This window comes from Pleurodeles waltl, chromosome 8 (genome assembly GCF_031143425.1).
Source record: "Pleurodeles waltl isolate 20211129_DDA chromosome 8, aPleWal1.hap1.20221129, whole genome shotgun sequence".
In the NCBI taxonomy this organism is placed as follows: Eukaryota; Metazoa; Chordata; class Amphibia; order Caudata; family Salamandridae; genus Pleurodeles; species Pleurodeles waltl.
In genome coordinates, this window is record NC_090447.1 from 211919635 (window position 1) to 211944128 (window position 24494).

A 24494-nucleotide genomic window follows, 5' to 3' on the forward strand; every position below is an offset into this window, starting at 1 on the left:
TCTACTGGGGCACTGAACTGTAACCTGCCTGGATCCCTTGGAGAGTAGCACACTACTCCATTTTTTAACTCCTGCCAAGTTTCCCCAAGTCCACACGTGTCTAGTTAGGCCAACCCTGTTTTTCTTTGGAATTCTGTGATACGTGTTCTTGTTTACCCCATTATAGAACGAGGACTACAAACCCAAGAATTCTAAGAAAAAAACTGTGATTGGCCTAATTAGCCAAACATGGACCTGGAAAACTTAACAACCATGGGTAGCAACTGACATTTAACATTGCACGGATATAGCATGGCTGTCTGTTTGGTTTTGAGGTGCCCATGTCAGCCCCGTCAATGCCCATGCCAAAGCCTGGCTCTGCGTGTTTCATTCTCTCCTCGGAGGTCTCAGAACACCCACAGACGCCGTCGCTGGCTGCAGGAAGGAATATAAACCAGTTGATTATTAGTGAACTGGAGTTTCCCCTCGGGTAGCATTCGGGTTCGCTCCTGCTGTGCTTGCTGCGGTAAGCAGCAGCAGTTTGGCGAACGAGAGCTGCCGGTGCAGATACACTGCCGTTCATATTAATGAAGCTCTGTCTATAGAGGATGGGCGGGCAGGTACCCGAGCTCCCCGGGTCAGGGGCGAGGCAGCAGGAACGCGTCTATTGTGCACGGCTGCGAGACGCGCCTCCCCTCCCCGGTGAGGTGCGAGCCCGCTCCGCCCCCGCTGCCTGCAGTGCCGTCGCTGGGTGCTAGAGGTCGCTGTCGGGAAGTGCCGAGGATCAGCTGACGACGCCCGCGGAGAGAGCTGTGCCTGCCTCGCTCAGCCCCGGCCGCTGCCCCCGCCTTTACCTCCCGGCCGCTGCCCCCGCCTCAGTTTGCCTGGTCTCCGAGCCCCGCTCAGCCGCAGCCCCAGGAGGACCGCCGAGGAGCCCGCCGAGCCGATGCTGGGAGCGCGGATGCCCGGAGCCGGCTGCAGCGCGATGCTGCCCCTGCTGCTGTTGCTGCTGGCCTGCGCCGCCGGGGCCCGGGCGCTGGAGGTAAGACGCCGCCGTGCCCCCTGCATTCCGCGGGGGACCCTCCCTGTCCCCGCTGGCACACGGGGCGAGTGGCCTCGATGCGGACGAGGCTGTAGCCGGCCCGCCCGGACTCCGCACTGCCCACCCGGCCCACGGTGTGTGCTCTCGCTTGGCTACATGCTCTCATCCCCGTGTGCTCGCCCTGTTCGCCTCCACCCTGTCTGCCCAGTGCGCTAGCTGGCTTCCCCGGCCGTGTGCTATTCCGAGTGCAAGAGATCCTCGCTGTGATGAATTGCTTCGGCTATACCATGAGTGTGCAGTGGCAGCGTGGTGTGCGTGTGCTCGCCGTGCATGCCAGTCGGATGGGGGTCCGGGCACGCGACTACCTGTGTGCCTCCAGTCTTTGGGTTCTGCCCCAGGATACGTTCTCTGTGGTGATCGTTCCGCTGTGGTTTAGTCTGCTTGCCGTATACCCCCAGCAGTGTAGCGGTGATGCCATGGTCCCTGGTGCAAGCAAGGAAAATGGCCCCCTGACTAGTGTTAGGTTAGTAAAATACAGAAATTACGAAGGTATAGTGGGCCCTCTAGGAATCTGGGGCCCGGTGCCACTGCGCCAGCTGCACCAATGTCACCCACGCCTGATAGCCCCACCGTGATACCGCCAGCTCGGCATATGCTTCCTCCCAGCTGTGTGCCATCTTGACACCGCCAGCTTGGCATATGCTTTTAGCTTTGTGCCGCCCGTGATACAGCGTCCCCTTCTTGCTCCAGTGCAGCCAGTGTGCGCCTCCTACCTCCCGGCCAAGTGTTCGATACACATATGCGTGACCCCTTCCTTAACCGAGCCTCAAACCCCTCCTGCCCCATTACATTCGCCTGTAGTACGGGCTGCTTGATCTGTGCACCCAACTATGCACCGCCGGCTCGGCAATTCTCCCAACTACATGCCACACTTTATGCCGTGTCCTCTCTTCCTGACTCCCGCTTTTTGTGCCCTGCTACACTACCGGGGGGGGGGGGGGGGGGGTACTTTACATCTGTGGCCCTCCTCTTGTTATCATTCGTATACTTCCACATTAGACTGTCCGGCTGTGAGCGCGCGCCTGGCACACGGCCCATTCTTCGGGTGATGCTATTGTGAATTCGACGTGTACCGCGAGTAGAGGTGCCCGTTGATGCCTCCTGCGTGTGCTCCCACTTGGTGAGCATGGAGTGAGTCCTGGAGTTAGTCCTTCTGTGGGCTCCCAACGAATATCTGCGGAGTAGCTCCGTCTGTGGTTATTGTGTATGCTCTCCCTGACAGTAGGTGTTAAGTGATTTATCCTCGTGGGTGAGTGTGGTGCCTGTGTTTTTCCCCTCACAGTTTGATTGCTTTGAAGCCCCGTTTCTCGCAAGGCATTGTTCGACCTGTAGCAATTCCCTGGGATGCGACGTAAGGCGAACTCGTCCCTTTCCTGTCACTGTAGTGCCGACCGTCGGTGGTTCAGTGCACATGTCGCCGGCCCTCCTCGCCTGGTGTTCGACGGGGGATGGCGGCATCACAGACTCTAACGTGTCGGAGCAGGGAGGGGGCTGCAGTCTCCAGTTCTCGCCCAGTAACAGCGCTGTCAGAGGGTTCTGTGTGGTTCGATCACTGCCAGCGGTAATGACATCAGACGGGCTGTCGGTGAGGGGGACCTTAGCGCCCCCTCCCCGGTACCGAAACGTTACCGTCTGCATGTAATGCACCCAGAAAGGCAGCTGTGGCTCACAAAGGAGCTAGTTAACTTGAGCGTCATCAAGGCCACTGTTATTGATTACAGAACTGCCCCGCCTCTCCCATCTGTTAGAGGGGGGCAGTGACATCCGGCTTGCACCCTAGATGCATACTACCGCCGCAATCCTCGAGTACAATGAGGTGAAAGGGTTCGGCTGTCCGTGGCCCACCCCTCCTTGTCCAACTAGGGGGGAAAAGATATGTATGTAGCCTCCTCCTTACATCTAGGACAGTGCCCACCCTGCCAGTGTGTGTTTTTAGTGGGGCACATGGGTACAGCTGGTCGCTTCTGTGGCCTGCTGATGTCATGGCAACAACTGATGTGGGTGATTGTCTTTCTTGAGTATGAACCGTCACTCGTGATATTACTGCAGTGTAATCCAGAGCGTGAGATTCAGGGGTCAGCATACCTATAGCCAGACCCTTCCCTCTGCACGCCTCCTGCCAACATACGTGACTGAATGCAGAGGGTCAGTCTCCCTCAGGGCAGTGGCATAACGAAACTTAAGGGGGCCCTGCAAAGTACACCCCCCCTCCCCAATTCACACAGTCAGCAGTTTCCTGCACTTCTGGTGTGTTAGATGAAAATGTCAACTTTCTTCTGGGTTTCTCAGCGCCGCTTGCACAACTGTAGGCCTCAGGATGTGAGATGCAGTAGGGATAACTCCCTCGGGGAAACCAGATATGGGGTTCAAGCCTTCTACATCACTCCTAAAGCGTGGAACGACGTGCTACAACACTGAGCCACTTCCACACATCTTGAATTGTGCAAAAAGCTTAAGGCGTGGCTTTTCCAGTAGGCACACCGGGGCTGCTCAGCGCCAGAATACCCCCCCCCCCCCCCATGCCTCTACAAATCTGCATAACATAACCACCTGAGACTCCTCTGCTTTGGAGTGAGGTCAGCTTTCCTCTCGGCTTGTCACTTTAAGCCCCCCCCCTTACACCACCAATGAGCTTAGGGTGTGAGACCCCAAAGGGGGGGGGGGGGGGGGGGGGGGCTGCCTGCATTTGTGAAGTACTCCAAAAGACCTGCCAACATCCTGTGCGAGATGAATTCCAGCTGAGATACCGGATTCTTATCTCTTAACCTCTGGAGTGTGAGCAGCAGCTAAGCAATAGTCCGCCTCCCCCATCACAAGTCTGAGCGATCCTTGCATTATGGAGGGTTTATTTGTAGGACACAGTAGGCGGCCGCTCCTATTGAGATGCCTTTGGTGCAAGTTAAGCAGTTTGTCATGTTAAGTGCAGTAAAATCCGCATGTTCTTTTCTCTCGGCCTGGCAGCCGGTGTCGGTGCTGGGCTTCCCAAGACGAGCCTGGTCAGGTGGTGCCTGCGGAGTGTGGGATGGAGACGGGAGGGAGGTAAACAGAGGGCCGGAAATGAGTGTTTGTCCGGGAATGTGTGCTCTCGCGGTGAACCTCCCGCCCTCAGCAGCTGTGCTGAACCTGTCAGTGCGGAGGCCTTCATGTTGTGTGCGCAGACGGATGAAAGACGGAGTCGGGAAGATGGCGCCTCTGCAGTGCTGTAGGGGAAGGCTCCGGTGTAGGCTGGAGAGAGCAGGGATGACACTCGGGCAGCACGCCCCCCCCACCCCCCCCCCCCTTCCCCAGGTATTTGCCCTACCCACACACGCCCTGCCACGGTGCTATGTGAAAATACCCCCAGAGGATACATGTTTTATCTATTGTTCAGAAGCAGCGTTTTCTTTTATCCCGTATACCGGGTATCTGATGAAGGGGAGGGATGCTTTCAAGAACTCATGGCACTCTCTGCCTCCCCCGCCTACCGTGAACTGTGGTGTGAGCCGAGATACTGTTTGTAACGCGCCCGCCGCTGCTGTAGAAAGGCCAGGTTCCATCGTTCCTGTCCCCCTGCCTGGCCGGGTGAATGGTTTAACGTCCTGTCTGTCACACGAAAGCAAACCGAGGCCATTTTGCACCTAAGAGAATCGAGCTTTGATAGCGCGGCTTTTATTCCCACTTGTTTGAGTATGCTACCTGCTAGATTCTTTCCTGTCTACTGTAAAGGGGACGGTGGAATTGCAAATACTGAACAGTGAACAAATAACCCGATGCATAATTATATGACAATAAATATTTAAACGAGGCTGGTACGTTTACTGGCAAAACGTGCACTCTAATCACACCTGAAAAATACAACTTATAGCACGTTTTGTACAAACCACTAGGTGTATTTGCAGACAAATGCAGCTTTGTCTTAATAAAATGAGCTCACCTCCATTCAGTTGTTTAAAATAATAATTTGTGTTGGGTATTTACATATCTGGGTTACAAGAGCCAGTGTTTTTTTTTCAGGTAAACCGGCCATCCAGCGAATTTTAACATATGTCAAAATCATCTACGGAAGGACTGTCGCCCAAATCTGTCTCTGTTTTGTTTCTTATAAAGGAGTTTCTAAAAAAGATCGATACTCCTTTGAATTACGCACCTTTCCTCGTTGTCTCAAAAATGTAACGACGTTTTAATGGGCACACCGAGACCACTATTTCTTATTTATAAACCATTGAGGTCCTTTTATAACAATTGTTCAAACTAATCATACACCTAGGCTTCCAGTGCGTCAGCAGCGCTCTTAACTCCTGGCTTTCCGTTTCGCAGAGCTACATTTCTTGCTGCATTTACATATATGACCCCTTCCCTTTTTCTTCCGTTCTTTCCACCACACTGTGACCCTGCTCACTGAAGTTATGCCCTCAAACTGTCGAGCAGTTTCTCATCGCAATCGGCTGATAAGAGGATTACTTTAATTAGTCCAAATGAAAACATTTATCCCACGCTCAGAAGCTCGCCTTTTAATTAGTGCTAAGTCCCTTTAAAGCTAATACAGATATACGTGTACTATGTGTGTGTATATTATACATTTTAAAAAATCCACATTTTTCCCCTGAAGTGTCTTGACTTGTCTTTTTACAAGCTAGAGGCCCCTCCCTCGGCCTTTTTTTCTGATAAATGGCTAATGCAAGCTTCTCCAACGAGTAGCTTGTGAGCTAATGGTAGCTCACCAGCTGCTTGTAAATATCTCTGGTGTGCAGTCCAGTGAACTAAATTAGAAGCTTTTCCTTGTTTGAATTAATATGTTGGCCATGTAGAGGAGTTCCAAATAGCAAAACGTTTTTTGCATTACTTCTGCCAACCATGCACTGAGGTAATCACTGCTGGTAATATTTGCTCATGGTGGTCAATGATGTAACCTTGTCTTATGTGGTTACCATTCCATCTCTAATAATATTAATAGCTTGGAGGATTTTCACTGAACATAAGTAGCTCTTATCACTGAAAAGGTTGGAGATTACAATAGATTATATACTTTGGGGTGGTTTTGCTTTCCTTTCCTGAATGCATGCACAACTTGCACGACTTCACTGAATTCAACACTGTAATATGGACTACAGTAGCCTTTTAGTTTCTTTATGTTGCCATCAAATCGTTTTTACAGACCAATTGTTGTCGCTTCTACTCTTATGATTTTGTTTTTGCCTGACTACATGCTGGTTTTTATTTTAAAGTTTGTGTTATATTGTGGTTCTGTGCTTTACATTCTGTCTCAGGGTATATGTTGGTTGTCATTTGTTTATGACAGCTTTACAGTGCCTAGGTGAAGACCTACCACCAGGAGGGAGCATGCGCTTGATGAGAGGCTTACTCCTATTCTTAATGCAAAGCTGTTCTGATTTTATTTAGCCCCTCACTGACTATCTATCAAGAGGACAGAAGAGAAGACTGTGAACACTCGTTTTGTGAAATTACCTTGTTGAATAGTATTTTCTTTTTTATTGAAAGTTTACTGGCATTTGTATGACCTGGGACAGACCAAATATATATATTGCTGAAAATGGAAGTTATTTGTCCCCTGTCATAGGTGTTTGAATTTCCACCTCAGTTTACAGGCTGAGTTTGCAGACACTTCAGAAAAAAAATCAGAGGGGTCACTGGGCCAAATGGGGAGGTGATGTTGCATGTTGTTCTGCAGGTGTTTCGATCGAAGTTAAGTTTTTTTGTTGTTGTCAATTGCCTTTTGTTTGAAATACAATACACCGCTTGGATTTACAATTTGACGGCTTTCTTGTTTATCTCCATTCCCTGCTTCTTATTCAATGAATTTTCTCCACATTCTTGTTTGTCCCACCAGTGGATTATTTTGACTTTATATTGCCCCGATTGGATGAGTTGTATCCTTTCACTGCTGACGTAAGGGGACTGTGTTTTTTTGTAATTTTTTTTTTCCATTTAGCACTTTGACTGTGCATGTCTTTCTATGCTCTCAAATCCATTTGCTTGTTTCTTTCATGCAAACCACTTTCATCCCACCTGCTCGACCGTTGTTCCCCCTTAAAGCATCAACACCTTTTAAAAAACGTAGTTATTACCTTAACGTTATGTTGTCCAAAGCACCTACCCTACACTGGGTACCTTTTAAAAGTTATTACTTTGAGTGTCCAGTAGCTGCTAAGTGCTGCTGGGTGATTTGATTGTTAGGCTCTCTTGCAACTTTTTTTTTTTTTTTTGTTCCATGTACTATTCTAAAATGGCCTTCTCCCCTGTTGAAACAGTTAAAAAAAAATGCCTAGAATGCTACAGATAGGGGATTCGGCTCCATCTATCTGCCTGTCATCCCCAGTTTTAGCATTTTTTTTATTAATCCAACATATTCAACAGCCATTTTAGAAACTTAAAATAAAGTGCATGAGGGCTTCAGTGAAACAGGTATTGACAGCCAGTAGGGATTGCACTCCGGTTTTAACCATTAGACCTATTTACTTTATCAATGCTCTCATAGTTTACAATTACTTCCAGTGCTTACCGGTGTACATATTTATTGTGAAAACAGCTTAGGTTAGTTGAAAGATGACTTGAGTGTGTTCCTGCATAGTGAGTTTGTCGTAGTTGGACTCTTGCTCTAGGCAAGACTGCTGGTTTAAGGATGACAGTACTTATGTTTATAGGTGACTATGCCACTCCTACAACAAGTCGCAACTGTCTTCCCAACCCTTCTGGCTCAAAGCAGCCCCTCACCAGAAACCTGAACAATAAAAGGTGATTTGTGGCAGTCTTTACGCTTGGACTCAAGAGTGCGACATCTCAAGGAGTGTTGTGATTAAACAGAGATTACCCTTTTCTCCAACTAACAACGTCTCAATCAAACACAGGCAATGAAGAAGATGCCGTAAAGTTTCAATAGGTTTTATTTAGCAAAACTGCATTCTGCGATAAATTGTATGGGCTGCAATGATTAGGATAATGAACAGTGCAAGGAACAGAATGGTAAAGACAAGTCATTATTACAAAGACCCCCACCATCTTGCAATATCATGAAATGATATGAAGTGTGTAACATGTCCTAATACCCTAGCATGATAGGCCTAACCTATAACCTAAAGGAGAGCTAGGTATTTTAAACCTAATCTGCCAATGCCATGTCAATGAGAAGAGTCCCCAACCCTCGTTATCTTGGAATGAGGTCTCTAGCTCAGACTCATTAGGGACACCAAGACTGGGTCAGCGTCAAGGCGATATGCAACATCGATAGCAGCAATGGCATCTGGTTGGAATCCCTCTGACTATCTGTTTAAGTGAGGAGTATTTATACAGATCTACTTGGACCCCTGACGTATGTTTGTTCCCAAGCAATAGATAACAAGGCGTGCTTGGGACGGTAATTAATATAAACAATTCCCTCGACAGCATGAAAAGGGAAAGTACCTAAAATGAACACCTTCAGTTTGTTTATCTTTGTCGCTTGATCTTGGCGCCTTAGCCCGGTGACACTGATAACGCAAACCAAAACATGGGCCTAACTCAAAACAAGGCAGCTATCTTAAAAGATTTAAATAAATAAATGCGCTAAAACAGAGCAAGCTAAGTAGGGTAAAAGTCACTGGGTGACGGGGGCACCAGTCTGCAAGCCAAAGGCTAAGCTAACTCCTGTATCCTATTAAACAAACTAGGATTCATTACAAGTTTATGAAGGGAACCAACTTGCCTAAGACACTCATCCTCCCATTGGAAGTACTCTCCGATTCTCTGTCACAACCATGTGTGGGATCTTAATAGCTCTAAGGGGAGCAAAGCCGAAGTGAGATGGTGTACATATATCTAGTATATTAGGAGAAAGGTTTGATACAAGATGTTTGTCGGGTGCAGATACCGTGACACTAGAGCTGGGGATGTAGAAAATAGGTTTTTAATTATTGCTGGCTTCTGCTTGTTGAAGCAGAACTGGGGTAATCTGTAATACTCCTCTGCAGATGGGAAAACAAATCACTGGCAGCAATGGGAAGTACCCACCAGCAATCCCAGAATTCTGAAACTTCACGCTGTCCCATTTCGAGGGACACTATCCCTCTTAGTCCCACTTTTTCCACTCTCACTCTTCTTCTAAACTCTCCCTCTCTTCACTCTTCTCTCTCACTCTCTCTCTCGCTGTGTCTCTCTTTGGGTTATAAGAGACATTCGTATTGACTGTCCAGCACACAGTTGCAATGATCTAATCTCCAAGACTCAACCTGATTGGTTAAAAGGGGACCCAATCAGAATTGCTCATTCCACCAATTGTTTCAGAAAATCCTATTGGATGCCCTTACATTAATCAGAATAAGTTCCTATATTTACACCATTCCAGTTCTCCGCTGAACAGCCAGGCAGAACACCCATGGGCAGGCTGCAGATTCCTATAATCCCCTTTTCTACTGAGGCATGGGTTGCTTGAACAGGATCGATTTTCGTGTTGGTGCACTAAACTCATTATTTTTAGTCTGCTTGTGTAATGAATTGCAATCTTATTATACGGTGACTGTTAGAAATTGGATCTCTAGTTAGCAGAGGTATACACCCTTGTCCAAGTAAGGACCTTAATCCTAGTCAGTGGTAAGTCACTATGCATTCCAAATTATCCTGTGCTCACCCTCTGGTAGCTTGGCACTGAGCAGGCAGGCTTATCTTAGAAGGCAATGTGTAAAGTATTTGTGCAATAACTCATACAGTAGCACAGTGAAAACACCTCAAAGTCACCACACAGGTTTAGAAAAATAGAGTAAAATAAAGTCAAAGTGACAAAAATCCAATAAGCACAAGTTGAAATATCACTTTTCAAAGGTTTAAGAGTCTCAATCCTTAGGATTCAATGGTTGTATCTTTATAACACACAGTACCTGGGATGCGTCGAAAATACCGACACACGGGGAAAAACAAGGCATTGCGTTGGATTTTTTTGGTGCGGCACAGATGATGCATTGTTTCTTTCCATGCTGCAAGGTGATGCGTCAAATCTCAGGATCGCGGCCTTGGTTCCTTAGTGCGATACAGTGATATTTTAATGCCCACCGATGATGCAGGAAAATCCTTGTCGCGTTGGTAAAAAGGAGCAGGTGCTGCTTCGATCCGGTAGGCGGTGTGTCGGTTTTTCAGCTGCGATGCAGGCGCTGCACCAGTTTTCCAGTGGCGAAGCCGGCACTTCGTCATTCCAGTCGGCAGTGCAACGCTTTTCCAGCCGCGATGCAGGTGCTGTGTCGATTTCTGCAGGTGTTGCATAGATTTTCGAATGCACAAGAATTTCCTGAAGGGATGAAGTCTTTGTTGGCCCTGAGACTTCAAAAACAGGAGGCAAGCCCTTGGAGAGCCCTTCAGGAGGAAGGCAGAGTCCTTCCAGCAGAGTCAGGATCACCAAGCTGCAGGGCAGCAAGCAGGAAAGCAGTCCTTTAGCAAAGCAGTCCAGGTGAGTCCATTGGGCAGCCAGGCAGTCTCTCTGACAGAGTCCAGGTGTAGGTCTACAAGTGTCTGATTTGGTGGTTTTAGAGATTCAGTTTATATACCCAAAAATGTCTTTGAAGTGGGGAACACTTCAAAGAGTGGTTTTAAAGTGCACAAGTTCCCCTTCAACCCAGTCATGTCTGCCAGAAATTCTGGGGGGGGGGGGGTTATCCGTCCTTTGTGTGAGTGCAGGCCACTGGCCTTTGAAATGTAAGGGAGAACCCCTCCACCTCTCCTGACCAGGGAGACCCACTCAGTATGCAGATGTGACTGAGTGTCCTGTGTTTATGGCTGAATGCACAAGGGGAGCTGTCAACCAGCACATACCAGACGTGGATTAGAGATTGTAAGGCACAGATGGCAGTAAGTGCAGAGAAATGCCCACTTTCTAAAAGTGGCATTTCTAAATTAGTAATATTAACTCCAGCTTCACCAGTAAGCAGGATTTTCTATTACCATTCTGGGCATACTAAAAATGACAGGGCCACTCCTTCCAGATCGGAATCTATCACTCAAAAGGACATGAGGGCAGTTCTAATGCTAGTAAGAGGAGCAGGCCTCACAGTAGTGGATAACAAATTTGTGTGTTTTTTACTACCAGGACATGTAAAACACATAAGTACATGTCATGCCTTTTACCTACATAGCACCTTGCTCTATGGGTTACCTAGGGCTTACCTCAGGGTTGACTTAAATGCAGAAAAAGGGGAGTTCAAGCCTTGGCAAGTAGTTTTAAATGGCAAGTCGAAGTGAAACTGCACGCACTGGCCTTTCAATGACAGGCCTGAGGCATGGTTAAGGGGCTACTTAGGTGGGTGGCACAATCAGTGCTGTAGTCCCACTGGTAGTATTTAATGTACAGGCCCTGGGCACATGTAGTGCAGTTTACTAGGGACTTACAGGTAAATTAAATGGTCTGCTTCAAATTTTATTTTATGTTTTTACCTGGAGTGGCAGTTAAAATTGCATGTTAGAATTTTGAAACTGTTGGGTAGTTTCCTTCAGAAACATTTTGTCTTATTTTGTTTGCGGTGTGTATTTTGATGTACGCTACAGAAATGTTATGTATTTAATAAAGGGTAAGTTAAGGTTATGCTGATTCATTAACCTTTGAATTTCTCCCCATTTTAGAGTTTTTTAAAAAAGTTTTATTTAATCTTAGTTTGAATCTTAACTTCCATCAAGTGTTCTCCATTTGATTAATTTAAAACAAATATTACAAATATGAATGAAAGCACTCCAAAAAGGAAACGTGTCTGTATCCGCGCCAAAAAACTTCCTCATATTGGAGGAAAATAATAATTCCCTATTAACATTGACTACAAGTTTCTTTTCATTCAGCTGGGCTCCTTTGTGCGTAATGAATGTTTGCCCAAACCAAACCCCTTTCTTCTCTAAGTAGCAATTGCAATTTCATTATACTGTAAGATATGTTTGTAGCAAGGGTGAGAAACGTTTAATACATACTTGTTTCTTCCTTGAATCTCTTTGTAGATCATTCTGTATGTTTCAGGTATTTGTTTTATAGTGCTGTATCTCAGTGTAAATTGTTTTGTTAGGTCAGAATTAAGATTTGTAGTATGTTTTCAACAATGAATTGTGGTGGGCGTCATTGTGTTGAATGCTTCTCTTCTGTAATCATCACCCTCTGAAGTGACCTTGTTTGTAAAATTACAGATGCAACAGCTATTGTGCCATAGATGTCTGTCATCATTTTGTTGTAAGAGTCTCCTGATTGGGGTTAGGGTTATTGTGGATAGACAGTAACTACATTATATTGTGTCAGGGCTGTCTTTGGGTGTGATGTTTCTTTCATATTGCATAATTCATGTTGTTTTCCGTGGTAGATTGTGAGCAGTTTGGCGTGATTATTATGGATACTATGTGGAGGACCTTTCGACTGTTCTCCTGTTTTTAATCCCCTTTGGGACCTAGGATCTTTGACACCTTCTATGGCTTGAAGCCTGGTTGACACGCCTCAGGCATATGTTATTCTCTGTGCTTAAAAAGGCATTTCCTTTTACTTTATGGGCAGCCAGTATTACTGGAGTACTGAGCTGATCAATGCAGCCAGGATAGTAGAGCGAGACCGGGTAGTGTAAAACTTTTAATAACTGGCTTATTGTAATGAAGATGTGAAAGTACAGACTACTCTGTTCTGTTACACATAGTTTCTAGGTTAATTGTGCTGTAGAGGTTTTTAATATTGAATAATCATTGCGCAAAATGTTTTCGTTGACCTGAAAAGACATAATGCATGCTTAAACATTGCCCTTTTTGGTGTTGAGTCTGAAAGCATATAGGGTTCCTTGCCACGTGTTTTCCTGGGGTTGTGTCTTCTCGCTCGCTGTATTAGGATTGTGCACCATCTTCACACAACTTTTTATCTCGATCCTTTTTGTGAGTATTGGACCTAAGCTGTTCATAATGCTAAAAATAGGGATATTAACATGTTCAAGTACAACGTGAGCATTGTTGTCTTTTTATTTTAGAGGAGCTAGTGTGGTAAGGGTGGAACTAATGTACCTGCTCTGTACATATTTAAGTTGGGTTGAAGTTACTAGATTACTTGTGGGATGTTGATATGATGGTTATCGTCAAGTGACCTTGACCGCAAAGTTTGGTCTGTGATGTGACTAGGGGCTAAGTGTGGCATGGGAGGGGGGATTTTTAGGGGTGGGGTGGAGATTGATGGGTTGTAAGGGGGCAGTAAGGTGGATGTAGGGGAAGCAAAGCATATTCATCTAGTGGCTAAATTACACAATGTGAATTCAGAAAACCTGAGATTAAGCCTAGCTTCCCCATGTTTCTACATTGTGTGATTCTAAGCAGTTGTTTATTTCACTTTACCTCCCTTTTCTTCATTATCACACATGAGAACCTCGAAATACATGACTTCAGGATGTGCACTGTACAAAACCTTTTCCTGTGTTTGATTTCAATAAACTGTGTTGTTCTTGTGTAATAGGGAACCCTGGCCACCCTCAGAATGCACATAACAACTGATTTGCCTCTTAGTTCACTATTGGCATTGTTGTCAGATTGGGGAGAAGAATGAATGTTTCTAAATTCATATTTTAACACTATCACTTTAAAATAAATATTTGTCAATGCACTGATATATTGTGATGTAAAATGGTTCTGCATGTCAATGAATTATATATTATTTTTTAATTTTGAAGATACCTTATTGTATTGTTACACTTTTGCTGCAAGATGTCTGTATAAATGAAGGTCTTTGTAAACTTAAGTGGTGCAAAACAAACTACTCACTTCTTTCTTTTAGCTTCAATTAGCCGTTAAATAAATGGTTGCCTGTTTATTTAAAATCTTTTTATTGTTAAGGCTGAGTGGAGTACACAGCAACCCACAGCTGCTGTTCATCAGTGGGGCCCATGTAATGGTTAGGGGTCTGCATACAGTCCGTAAGTCATACTCAGAATATCATTGCTTTACGACAAATGAGTTTTTCTGATAATTGTGACACGTTATCGTGCATGAATGAGGATAGTGCAGTAACTGCAGCATCGTTATCATTCTACTGAAAGTTAGAATTGCCAATCAGTCAACTGTTTTTGGAGAATAGTACTATTATTTTAGAGGTAGATTATGATTTGTACTGCTCCCGTAATGCTGCACCTATTCATTTGTAGTATCTTAATCTGCAAGTTGAGTAGTGACCACTCCTGCATATTTTTTTCTATTCTTCTTTAAGATTGTGTTAATAGACAAGCGTTTTAATTTGTTGCAAGATTAAATAACACCCATTGAATATCAATTTTGCCCTGAGTAGTAATTCTTTGTAGTTAGATAATGCTAGTTGAGAAATGTGTTGCCAATTTGACTTGTGTATGTTACTGTAACTATTTTCTTACTTACCAGTGTGTAATTTGTTGATTTGCATGAAAGATTCTGCAGTGAGTTTGGCATTAACAAACTACAGTTCAAGAAAGTGAACCAGTATTGGTGGTATGCCGCTCCCTTGTTAGACAGGAGTGATGGGTGTCCACAATGTTCTGCATGCTTGAGTATGCCTTTTGTAGTAACTGTTGGTGCTTCTTAGTTTGTGGGACTGTTGCACTGTTTTTGTAATGCATTGATCAGTTGTTTTTATTTTATAATTTCTAAGGATTTTTTAAGGCCAAGCCTAACAAATAGAGCAGTTGTCTGGTTTGCTGAAGACATCTCGGGGACTTTCAGAAAAGTTTCTTGGGAATGCTTTATTTCCATTACTTACAATTTGGCTTTGTGTTTTGTAACTCACATTTCCTTGCTTTCTTTTTGCTGGCCGAATTTGTTTTAGGCTGTCCAGCTTGAGTTTGTCCCTTCCCTTTGCCAAAGCTTGTTTACTTTATCCTTCAGAGATCTCACTTTCTGTTAACAGGTCTTTAAAACTCGTTTGTATCTTGTCACATTTGCTGTGCATTTAAACTCGAAGGTCAAATGTCAGGCTCCTTCTTCCGAGGGAGGTTGTTGTTTACTTTTCTTTCTGTGGCTTCAAATTGAGAGTGTAGGAAAGGAAGAGGAATGCAGTTTACCTTTTCTATGGAGCCTGCGCGTGCTCCTCCTGTGCTCTGGTTTATGAGGTTATGACATAACCGTTAAAATGGGCCTGCAGGGAGGAGGTGCACACACTAAACACATATTCATGTTGTAGTTCTTCTATCAAAGCACTGTTGGCTCCAATGAAAACGGGGGATACTTGGGTAGTACTTAAATAGTCAAATTCTGACTGCAGTATGTGCATACTGAAACAGCTGTGCAGTGTACATTTTAGGTCAACCTTTTACATATTGCATGGCCTAAAATGAAATTAAACGTCTGGTGATAATTGTCTGCTGACCTATAAAAATGGTCGGATACCGGGTATTGCTGAATGCCATTCCTTCTGCCTATTAGTTGCAGGGCACTCCCTGTGTGCGGTACATGCTGTTGTACCTTAGGCTTCTATAAGGAACATGAATTGGTGGTACAGTCTCGGGCCCTCCCTTTCATGCTCAGTCTTCGTGTACATTGTTAGCACAGGGCTCAACGTTGATGCCTCGTGTATGTAACTTATCCTGGGCTTGGCTGCAGAACCTGACCTGTGTATACTGCACACTTCATGACGCACAACGTAATGAATGTGTGGTGTTGTATGGGGTAGTAAGTGGGTTGTTGCAGTTGTTTAGCTACCATAGTCATTTTTACCATTTTAAGTTTTGAACTATAGTTGTATCCTTTCAGCTGCACCTTTTCCTGGGAGTTTATTTTCACCCTGGTGCCTTTTAGTTTATTTCTCTGTTTGTTTATAGGGAGGCCAGCAGGCTTGGGAAACGCTGCTGCGGCCCACAGAGATTTCCACAAATAGATGTTTAATTTAAGGGTTTTGTACTGTGCATCAGGCAATCACGATTTATTTTTAAAATTCGGTTAAGGCAAACCATCCGTCCTGCAGTGTGAGCTGAGCATGGAATAGTAGTACATAAAGGGGTTATTTCCAGTCAACCAGGGAATCTTTCCTTTGTCAACTCCGTAGCATCGATGAGTGACATTAGCACACTTGCTGTAGAGTGAAAATCTACATCAGTGGTTGCAAGTACACTTACAAAGATACCTAGGAGATGGTAGGAGGGGCAAACATGGTGACCCAGTTTCCCCTCTTTTGACTTTACTGCACTCATTAACTTGCCACCCACGTTTTTTAAGTGTTTACAGGGGTTCCAATGAGTTTGTGGTCTACTATATCGCAAGTGCCCGGGGGAGTGGGATGATTAGATCTGTCCGATTACCCTAAATCAGCGGGGTGGTTTATCTCTACAAGACTGCGGTCGCAGTGCAACCACCAGGACGTAATCTGGTTTGTGTCTGGTGGATAATGTGATAAGACACCGTGGGTGGGTTTGGTTATTTTGCAAAATTTACGTCAGTGTCTTCTGTAGAAAAAATACAAAGATTGCAGTTACTCTAGTCATTTTCTCGCATATCATTTTGTCGGTACGACAGCTCGGTGGATTAGCACATTGCTCTCAAGGTCTATGTTGGGTGATTGTCTTCTGTTTCAGTGTTGGTTAAAGAATAGGAGCACCTCCTGAAGTTCGGCTGCTGTTATCCTTGAGGCTTCATGCTGGCCAATGTAAGAGCTCAAGGGTCTAATGCATTTGTTGCAAGTGGATGTGACGCCTGCAGGTCACAATTTTGAATCTTGATGTCATCGACCCTGCCTTTCATCCTGTTGAAATTGCAAATATGAGAACCATTGAGTTTGGTAATAGGAGAAACGAGTTGTTTAAGGTTGACACCTGTTAAAGAAAACCCTATTTCCAAAATGTAATCCTCAATGCCTGTGCCAATTATTCAATATATGTCTACCATTCTTGTGCGTATCCCTCCACCCCGACTAAAACGTGGGACTCTGACCACTGGCCACTTCACGGTCTCTAACTTCCCTGTTTTAAGGTGCTGCTTTAATTTTATGGGTACTTCTGGCAAGATTTTTCTTTCAGGTTTATTTTCCAGTGCTGCAGGCCGTGGTGGCCTGTAATGTGCAGCATGGGTGGGCCCGCACACGCGCACTCTTTCACATGAGCACATACTGTTCACACACATACTCACACCCAGCACGTATGCATGCACACACAAATTCACAGCTTGCATGCACAAACATACAAACGTTCATACATGCACACAGCCAAAATGAAAAATAAAAAAAACGTAGACCGGGCTGCAGCAGTGATCTCATGTGACAGGAGGGAAGCCTCTGTAGTTTCCTGGAGGCTTTGGTTAAGGAATGGATGGACAGAAGATCCCACCTCTCATTGACTGACCTTATCAAAAGTCAGCCAATGAGAGGAGGACCTTCTTTACCTCTTCAGGATGGGGTAGGGTCAGTGAGAGATGCTGACCCCACCCCACTCCTTGATGAGCATCACCGATGGACACTCTTCCCTGGGGACTTCCTGGTTTAAAACTCAAGTGCCAAGTTCTGAGTCAATCAGTGATGCTCCCTCCTCCTGTTGTGAATGGGAGGGTCAAAAAAGATTTTGCTGGCCTGAGGAGGTTACGCCTGCTGGGCTGTAAAATTTCCGGCTCACAAATTTTGTCTTAGGCAGCCAGATGCCTGTGCATTTACCACATGTACAGCAATGAGCTGCCTGACCCGAACAGGAAGTGTCTTGTCAGGCTGACCTTCACTCAGCCAAACAGACGCTTCCTGCATCAAAAAAAGGCAGGTAAGTGGGGCTCCTCCACCCCTGACGATGGGCCACATCGCTTTATCAAGTCTGGCTTGACAGCGCTACTGCTTGTGGCACTTACTGTACTCCTCTATTCTTGATAATAAATGAAGAGTGGGCTTCAGCTCCACCTAAAGGAATGCAACTTTATACGTGTTCTAAAGACTGTGTGGGGTATCACTCCGCCTTCCTGTAAGAGCTTCCATTGGAATTCATGAGGTACTATTTAACACCTGAAAAGTACGCTCCATCATCAGACTGTTTGCCTCATTCAGTCTGTTTTTTTTTCATATTTGTTTTATGTACAGAAAAATCATTTTGCTACTTTTTTCACAGCTTTGTCAAAGCCAATAAATATTACCTTAATGTGATAACGATTTATGCATGCAGTACTGAGTGTCTTTAGTTGCATTACAACATAAAAGCCATACCAATTGACTTTGCCAACAATTGTTTTCTGTAGGGTCACAGCCATTGCTCATTGAAATTTCCAAAATGGGCCATCCAGTCATATCGATGTTCCTGGATGGTTGTGAATATATGTAATTTTCATAGGATTATTTTTGTATTGACATTCTTAGTTTGTGGAGTATTTTAATCGAGGCTTAGCTGGGCAATATGGGTTTGTTATTGGTCAATGTGCAGTATCTCTGTTGTTCTTCATTGATCGAGGAGACACTCCCGACGTCAGCTGCGTTGTTTATGTTCTGTGTCCAAGCGACTCCCTTGTTGTGGGGGCGATCTATTCATACAGCTCAAAAGCCCCCTCGCTGTGCTTTAAATATAAGAGGGCTTGTTCATCAATCCAGAGTTTGAAAATAACTCCCTGATGTGATGCCTGCTTCTCGGTTAGTGCTTTCCGGATAGGGAGCTGGTGCGTGGGCTCTGTTGATCAGGGGTTCGAGGTTGCTTTACCAGTGCCTTCTAATTGCCACGATGTGACCCACATTTTGTCTTTGCGACTCTGCGGTTATTACTTTACATCTGTGGGGTTCCTTTAAAATGCTTGTATAGCTTTAATGTGCTCTTTAGACATTTGAACTGGCAGCTTAATTTGGCTATGTTCTTAAAAATACGGCGAAGCAGCTGTTCGTAGACAGAGCACTATGTAATAATAGCCAGTAAATTAAATATAGGCCCTCATTGCGAGTGGCCCGGTGTTTTGGCCGATATTTATTAGTCCAGACAAAGTCCGACTCCACTGCTTAATTTACCAGTTCTGGAAAAAATCCCAATTCAGTTTGTCGCCCAAAAGTGGGAATAAAGTGCAGATTTTGGTACTTACTGCACCAAAAATCTTCATGTTTTGGTTATTAACTGGTATTTTCAACCACAAATGTAAACAGGGTTGACCTGATAGGAGGAAATCTGTTGTATTGTGATGTGAGTTGACAAACTATTAATTGTGATGTGTACAGTAATGGAGTTGCCACATCTACTGTAATGAACCGGCCCACTCGTGATGTGGGCCTGGGAGTTCAGCAAAGCTCCCGTGTGTTGGGCTGGATTCACACCTAGTTCATTGAGATAAATTACATGAACTACGAATATTCTTAGTTTAGACTGACTGAGGCATTTAAAAAAACTGCTTAGTAAAAGTGAATAATATGATATACTTGAGTTGCCTCCGTATGCTTAGAAAAAAGCTTATTATCCAACTGAAAAGTGGTCCTTTTATTCAACTTTAAAAGGTAAAATTTTGAGTTGTCCAGGCTGTGGCTGGACATTTATCTAACCGAGCTACAATGCGGGCTCTGCTTGTAAATCAATGTGTTGAACACTCTTGTAAGTATTCAAGAGACTAGATTAGCATGATCAAATGATGTGTTTTTTAAGGCATTACCAAGTTCACTATTTAACTTATGCTGTTGCTGTTTCTGTAGAACATCTTTAAAGAATCCAATATTCCACTATTCTCCTTAAAGACGATCAATAATGATGCTTGTTGGTCCTCATCTCGTGTGTATCTGAGGCCAATGCGGGGCTTATAAGTAGGGAAAGGTGCAAGAGCTGGTGTTGCTTGCTGTATGGTCAGTTGTAGCAGGAAATGGTCGCACCAGCCTGATCACTCCCTCCTTTCCTTTTGTATGTCTAGAAAGTAAATTGTCTGTTGTGGCAGCTTTTAGTTGGCAGATAAAGGAGGAGTTCTGAGCATCGTGATTGGCTGTCTCTCTTCTCAACTTTCCAATAAATGTGAATTTTCCCTTCAGCATGCAGAACCTTTTTCATATCATAATCTCTCACTGGAATGAAGCGTTAGCACAAAAACACTGGATTTATATAAGTTGGTTAATGCTTCTGACTAAATACTGATATCTACTACGATTGTCTGTTTGCTGTCTGTGGAAATACTGCGGCATCTGCCATCCACACCCAAATCAACCTTGGTTGATGTAAACGACGCAACCACATCTCTTATTTTTCTACGTACGACTTACTGCTAAATTTGCACAACTTTTATTAGAAATTGTACTGCTGCTAAATAAATGTGTTTTTTTTATAGTCCAAGGCTGCTCAGATGTCCCCTGTGCATGTGATCAAGATCTAATTTAATCCAGTTATGATCTGGAAGGATGAGAGTCTGTGACCTGGCAGGGATTAAGCCACGCTGTTCTTCCATTAAACCAGTTGCTCATTCTTTAATCGGAGGGCATGCAGCTGTAAACCCATTGGCCATCATTAGTTACTTAAGCGTGGGTAGTGTTTACCCTGTTCCAGCACTAAAGATGGCCGCGGTCCTTCCCAACCTAGTTAACGCATTGCATGTGATACTGCAGGTTAGAAGCGTATTGTTCCCATGTGTAGCTTTAATTAATCAATGGGCACCCTACCAGTGTTCCATTGATGAGTAAATGCCCCATGAGCTAATCAGCCACATCTGCCGCGCCTCTAGCCTGCACTGTGGATCGATTGTGTGGGGGGGGGGGTTAAGACAGCTGGCTGCCACTCCCCATGGATATTAGTTTTCGTATGTGATTGAAATGCAGTTTTATTGGAGACCCTCTGTGATGGTGTTTCCAATTGTTCTTTGCCCTTGCGCTCTGCATCGTTCCACAGCAGGCATGTGCGGTGGCAGCCTGGACTTGAAGAGCGATCCCTGGTAGAACCCTCTTTTTTTTTTTATTTTACAGACTGGTACATGCCTGCTGTAAATTTTAAGGTCACCTTGACAGATGATCTGTGTAGCTTTCCTGTCCCTGAGGGAGGGACGCTCATTGCCCAGCATGATCGGTGCCCTCAGCTAGATAGGAGGGGGCTTGTTGAGGCTATACTTGTGATTTTCAATTTCATCTTAAGCGTGAGGTGTATAATTAGCTACCTGGGGCATTCTTAGTTTTTATGCTTCTATCACACTGTATTTTTACAGTGACTTGGCACCTTGCCAACTGCGCAGAACGCGGTTACCATACTGTAAAGTGCCACCTATTGCACCCACCGCAGCTATTTTCCTCCTACGCATCATTGTTCGAGTAACACATGGGATTCGGAGCTGTGCAGGAGCATGCTTGGTTCAGGGTGGAGAGGGGCCTGTCGCCCTTAACTGCTGACCATATTAAAGGTGTAATATTTGGTCCAACTGCTGCACTCACTATCCCGCTCACACCGCAAGCACTGCTGAGTCGCAGCATTCTCAATGGGTGGTAATTCTGATTCGGCATACTGATGGGAATTAGTGCTTGTACACTAATACCGCAATTTCTCCTCCACACCAATTATCATTAGGTGTGGAACTTGTAATTAGATGGTAATACTGTATCTTGGTAATGCTGCACCCGATGGTATCTGTGCTTACCAAGTTTAGTAATAGCCTCCTTTATGAATAGCAGTAATTACTCTGGGCCCATTCTCTCCTGATTTACCCAGTGCACACACTAATGGACTTTTTCAATGTAGACTTCTTTTGTTTGGCCTTTTAACCGGTTGTTTTTAAGCATCCGTCGAATGCATCTTATCCCCATTTTCACTAGTTACTGTTTCATATGTTTAATGGAGTGTGCACGAATTGACTCCTGGAAATGATATATTTTAACTGCACAAGACCCCTTCGCTGATTGATGTTGCGTTCTCTTGATAGTTGTAAATTGACTATTTCAACATTCAATGTGTTATATACTCAAATTCGACTGAAAAGTATAGTTCTTAAACACGTGTGAGTATTCTTAAAGGCTTTTCTGATTTGCATGCCACACAGAACCAAATAAATGGACAGTCTGGAAAGGTATTTTAAAACCACGAAGTTAGAACAGCAAATCACTAGTAAATGTACTCTGAAATAGAGATTTGGGAGCAGCTATGAGAAATTGATCACTGGATGTCAAGGAGTGCCCTTTCATGTAGAGACCTGTAATGTTTCCTGTAGCCAGTGACCATCAACATTGTTTAAGAATTTAAATTCCAAATCTGGCTGGTGAACAACCACATTATTTTCAACCAGTAACCAATTAAGTTCACATAGGGAATATGATACTACTTCATGCTTTATAATGTCCAAGATGCCACTGCAATTTGAATGCCTTTCAACAGTGCTTCACAAATATTTTAGAACCACAACCCAATGTTTTGTATGAGAAAATGTCACATCCCACCTAGCATTAATGGACACGAGACAGGCTTTTTTTTAATGTAATAACAGCAGTTGTTTGTAAACATCACAACATTGACCATGGCCTTTGGTATCAGACTGTGGTAAATTTATTGATTTTACCATACAAATAGCAAATAATGATCTTCAATGTGGTCTGGAACACTATTAAGAGTGGGGTACATGGCTGTGGCATCAATTCACTAAAATCACAAGGCTTTTGTAAAATCTTGGTGTTGATACTCTGGGTTTTAGCAGATATGAAAAACCCTTTTCTGTTGCAGAGTCTGGAGTAAGGCCTCATATCCGTTTTTGTGTTAAAACAAAGCCCACAGACTCCAAATATATATAATTAGCCTTTGTTTGTAGCGCAAACATAGCCCACGGGCATTTGAACAGTTTACATTACCACCAGATTGCACTACACAAGATCAAATTCATGTTACAAGCATGAGTGCCTAGGGGATTTGCTTAGAATCTAAGGATGTTGATCCAAAGTTGGGACCCAAATCTAAAGTCACCAACTCCAGCCATTAGACCATGATATATTTCTCAATTTGTGTGTGAAAGTCATTCTCAAGCGGTATGGTTATGTATAGTGACCACATTCCCTGTTGAAATGGCCTTGTGAAGTTTAAAAAAAAAAAAAAAATGTAGCAACAAATATTAGAAGGTTCATCTGGAGTCTTGCTTGGGAATCCTTGCAAGAGTTTGTATTAAAACTGGACTTGGGGACATTGCTCAGTTTTAATGTTACTTACACATAGTCCAGGATTTTTGTGACTCACCAAAAAATAGTTTTGCGACCCACGGTTTGGAAAACACTGAACTAGAGTGCTATATAACTAGGTTGGTGTCGCATATAACCTTGGGTTCCAGAGCTGCTAGCTGCCTGGTATAAAGCACTTCAGCACCTCGTTGGGTGGAGTAAGCTCTATAAATGATTACAATACAGTATGTCTCCATGCACTCATAATACAGTGCTACTTTGGGCTCACAATGATATCTGGATAAAGTACAAGCATGTTGTTATGGAGGTGTTAATCATCAACCCATTTTTACACAGCGCCTTATCGCTTCTCTTCAGTGTGAATTAAGTACTTCAGTTGCTTACTGTTATAGGATATACCAAGTAGCATCCATGGATTATTTTCTGAATCGGCAGTTCCATTTTATAGTTCATTATAGAGTATGAAGAAATGCGCAAATAGAAGACTGGCTTGATCCCAAAGGATTCTTTTCTCTTTGATTATTTGAAAGAAGCATAGTTCTGTTGTCTGCAGTCACTAAGACCATAAATAAGTATAGGCAAAAGGCAATGATGCCGCCACATGACCTAGGTCAGTGTCCAATGTTGGTTCAAGAGGGCCGGATACATTACTGATTTTCAGGCTAACCACTGACTTTGTAGATGGGTTCTATTTAGATTCACTGCCTTTAAATGTATTTCAGGCATTTATCCTAAACCTCTGGCATGGATCTGGTCCTCCTGGATTTCCACTGGACACCCCTGACATAGATGATTATATTACGGTGACTATATGTATGTTTTATTGAAGACACCCATGCAGTGTTGGAGTCAAACGTTATTACAGGCACCAATTAATACGTGATGGCGTATGGTTCTGACTTTGCACTCAGTGGTACTATGCAAGGATCTTGAGGCCTGCGGGTGCTTCATCGCTCATTCTGTTAATCAGATAAACAAAAAGGGGGCCAACTACTCCTACACATAGGAAAAGTGGTTGTTAAGCTTCTCTTGCATGCCTGTAGTTAAGCAAGCATTGGCAAAGCCAATATTTTTCGCCTTTGTTTTTTCTTTTGTATTCCATCTTGCTATCAAACTGGATTACATATACATTTTAGAAAAATGTTACAATAATGTTTGTTTTAAATTTGATAAGATGTTAGTTTGTTTATTAATTTAGCATACATCACAACATAAACAACTAGTGAAGGTTTATCAGATTTAAAACAAACATTATTCTAATTTGTAATCCAGTTAGATAGTAAGATAGAATGCAGAAAAAAAGCTTTGTCGGTGCTCTTTTCTTAAAAATGTAAATTGGATGACAAATTGGACATTTATGTTCTTGTGTATCAAATTCATAACATGCCTCACCCATATGTAGACAAAAGTAGGTATACAAGGTGAGTTTTATGACAAAAGCTG

At 43.9% G+C, this 24494-nt stretch overlaps 1 protein-coding gene across 4 annotated transcripts in view; it reads left to right on the plus strand.

Moving 5' to 3' along the window:
• Positions 1-272: 272 nt before the first annotated feature.
• Positions 273-24494, plus strand: part of APP (amyloid beta precursor protein) — a 403467-nt gene continuing 379245 nt past the window's right edge. Inside the window, exon 1 of one of the 4 annotated variants that reach the window (XM_069204083.1) lies at positions 273-1021. In XM_069204083.1, coding sequence (XP_069060184.1) covers positions 926-1021 — 96 coding nt within the window. In that variant the 5' untranslated portion in view covers positions 273-925. The remainder of the gene's footprint in view (positions 1022-24494) is intronic. The other 3 variants (XM_069204081.1, XM_069204085.1, XM_069204082.1) reach the window with 3 other exon arrangements.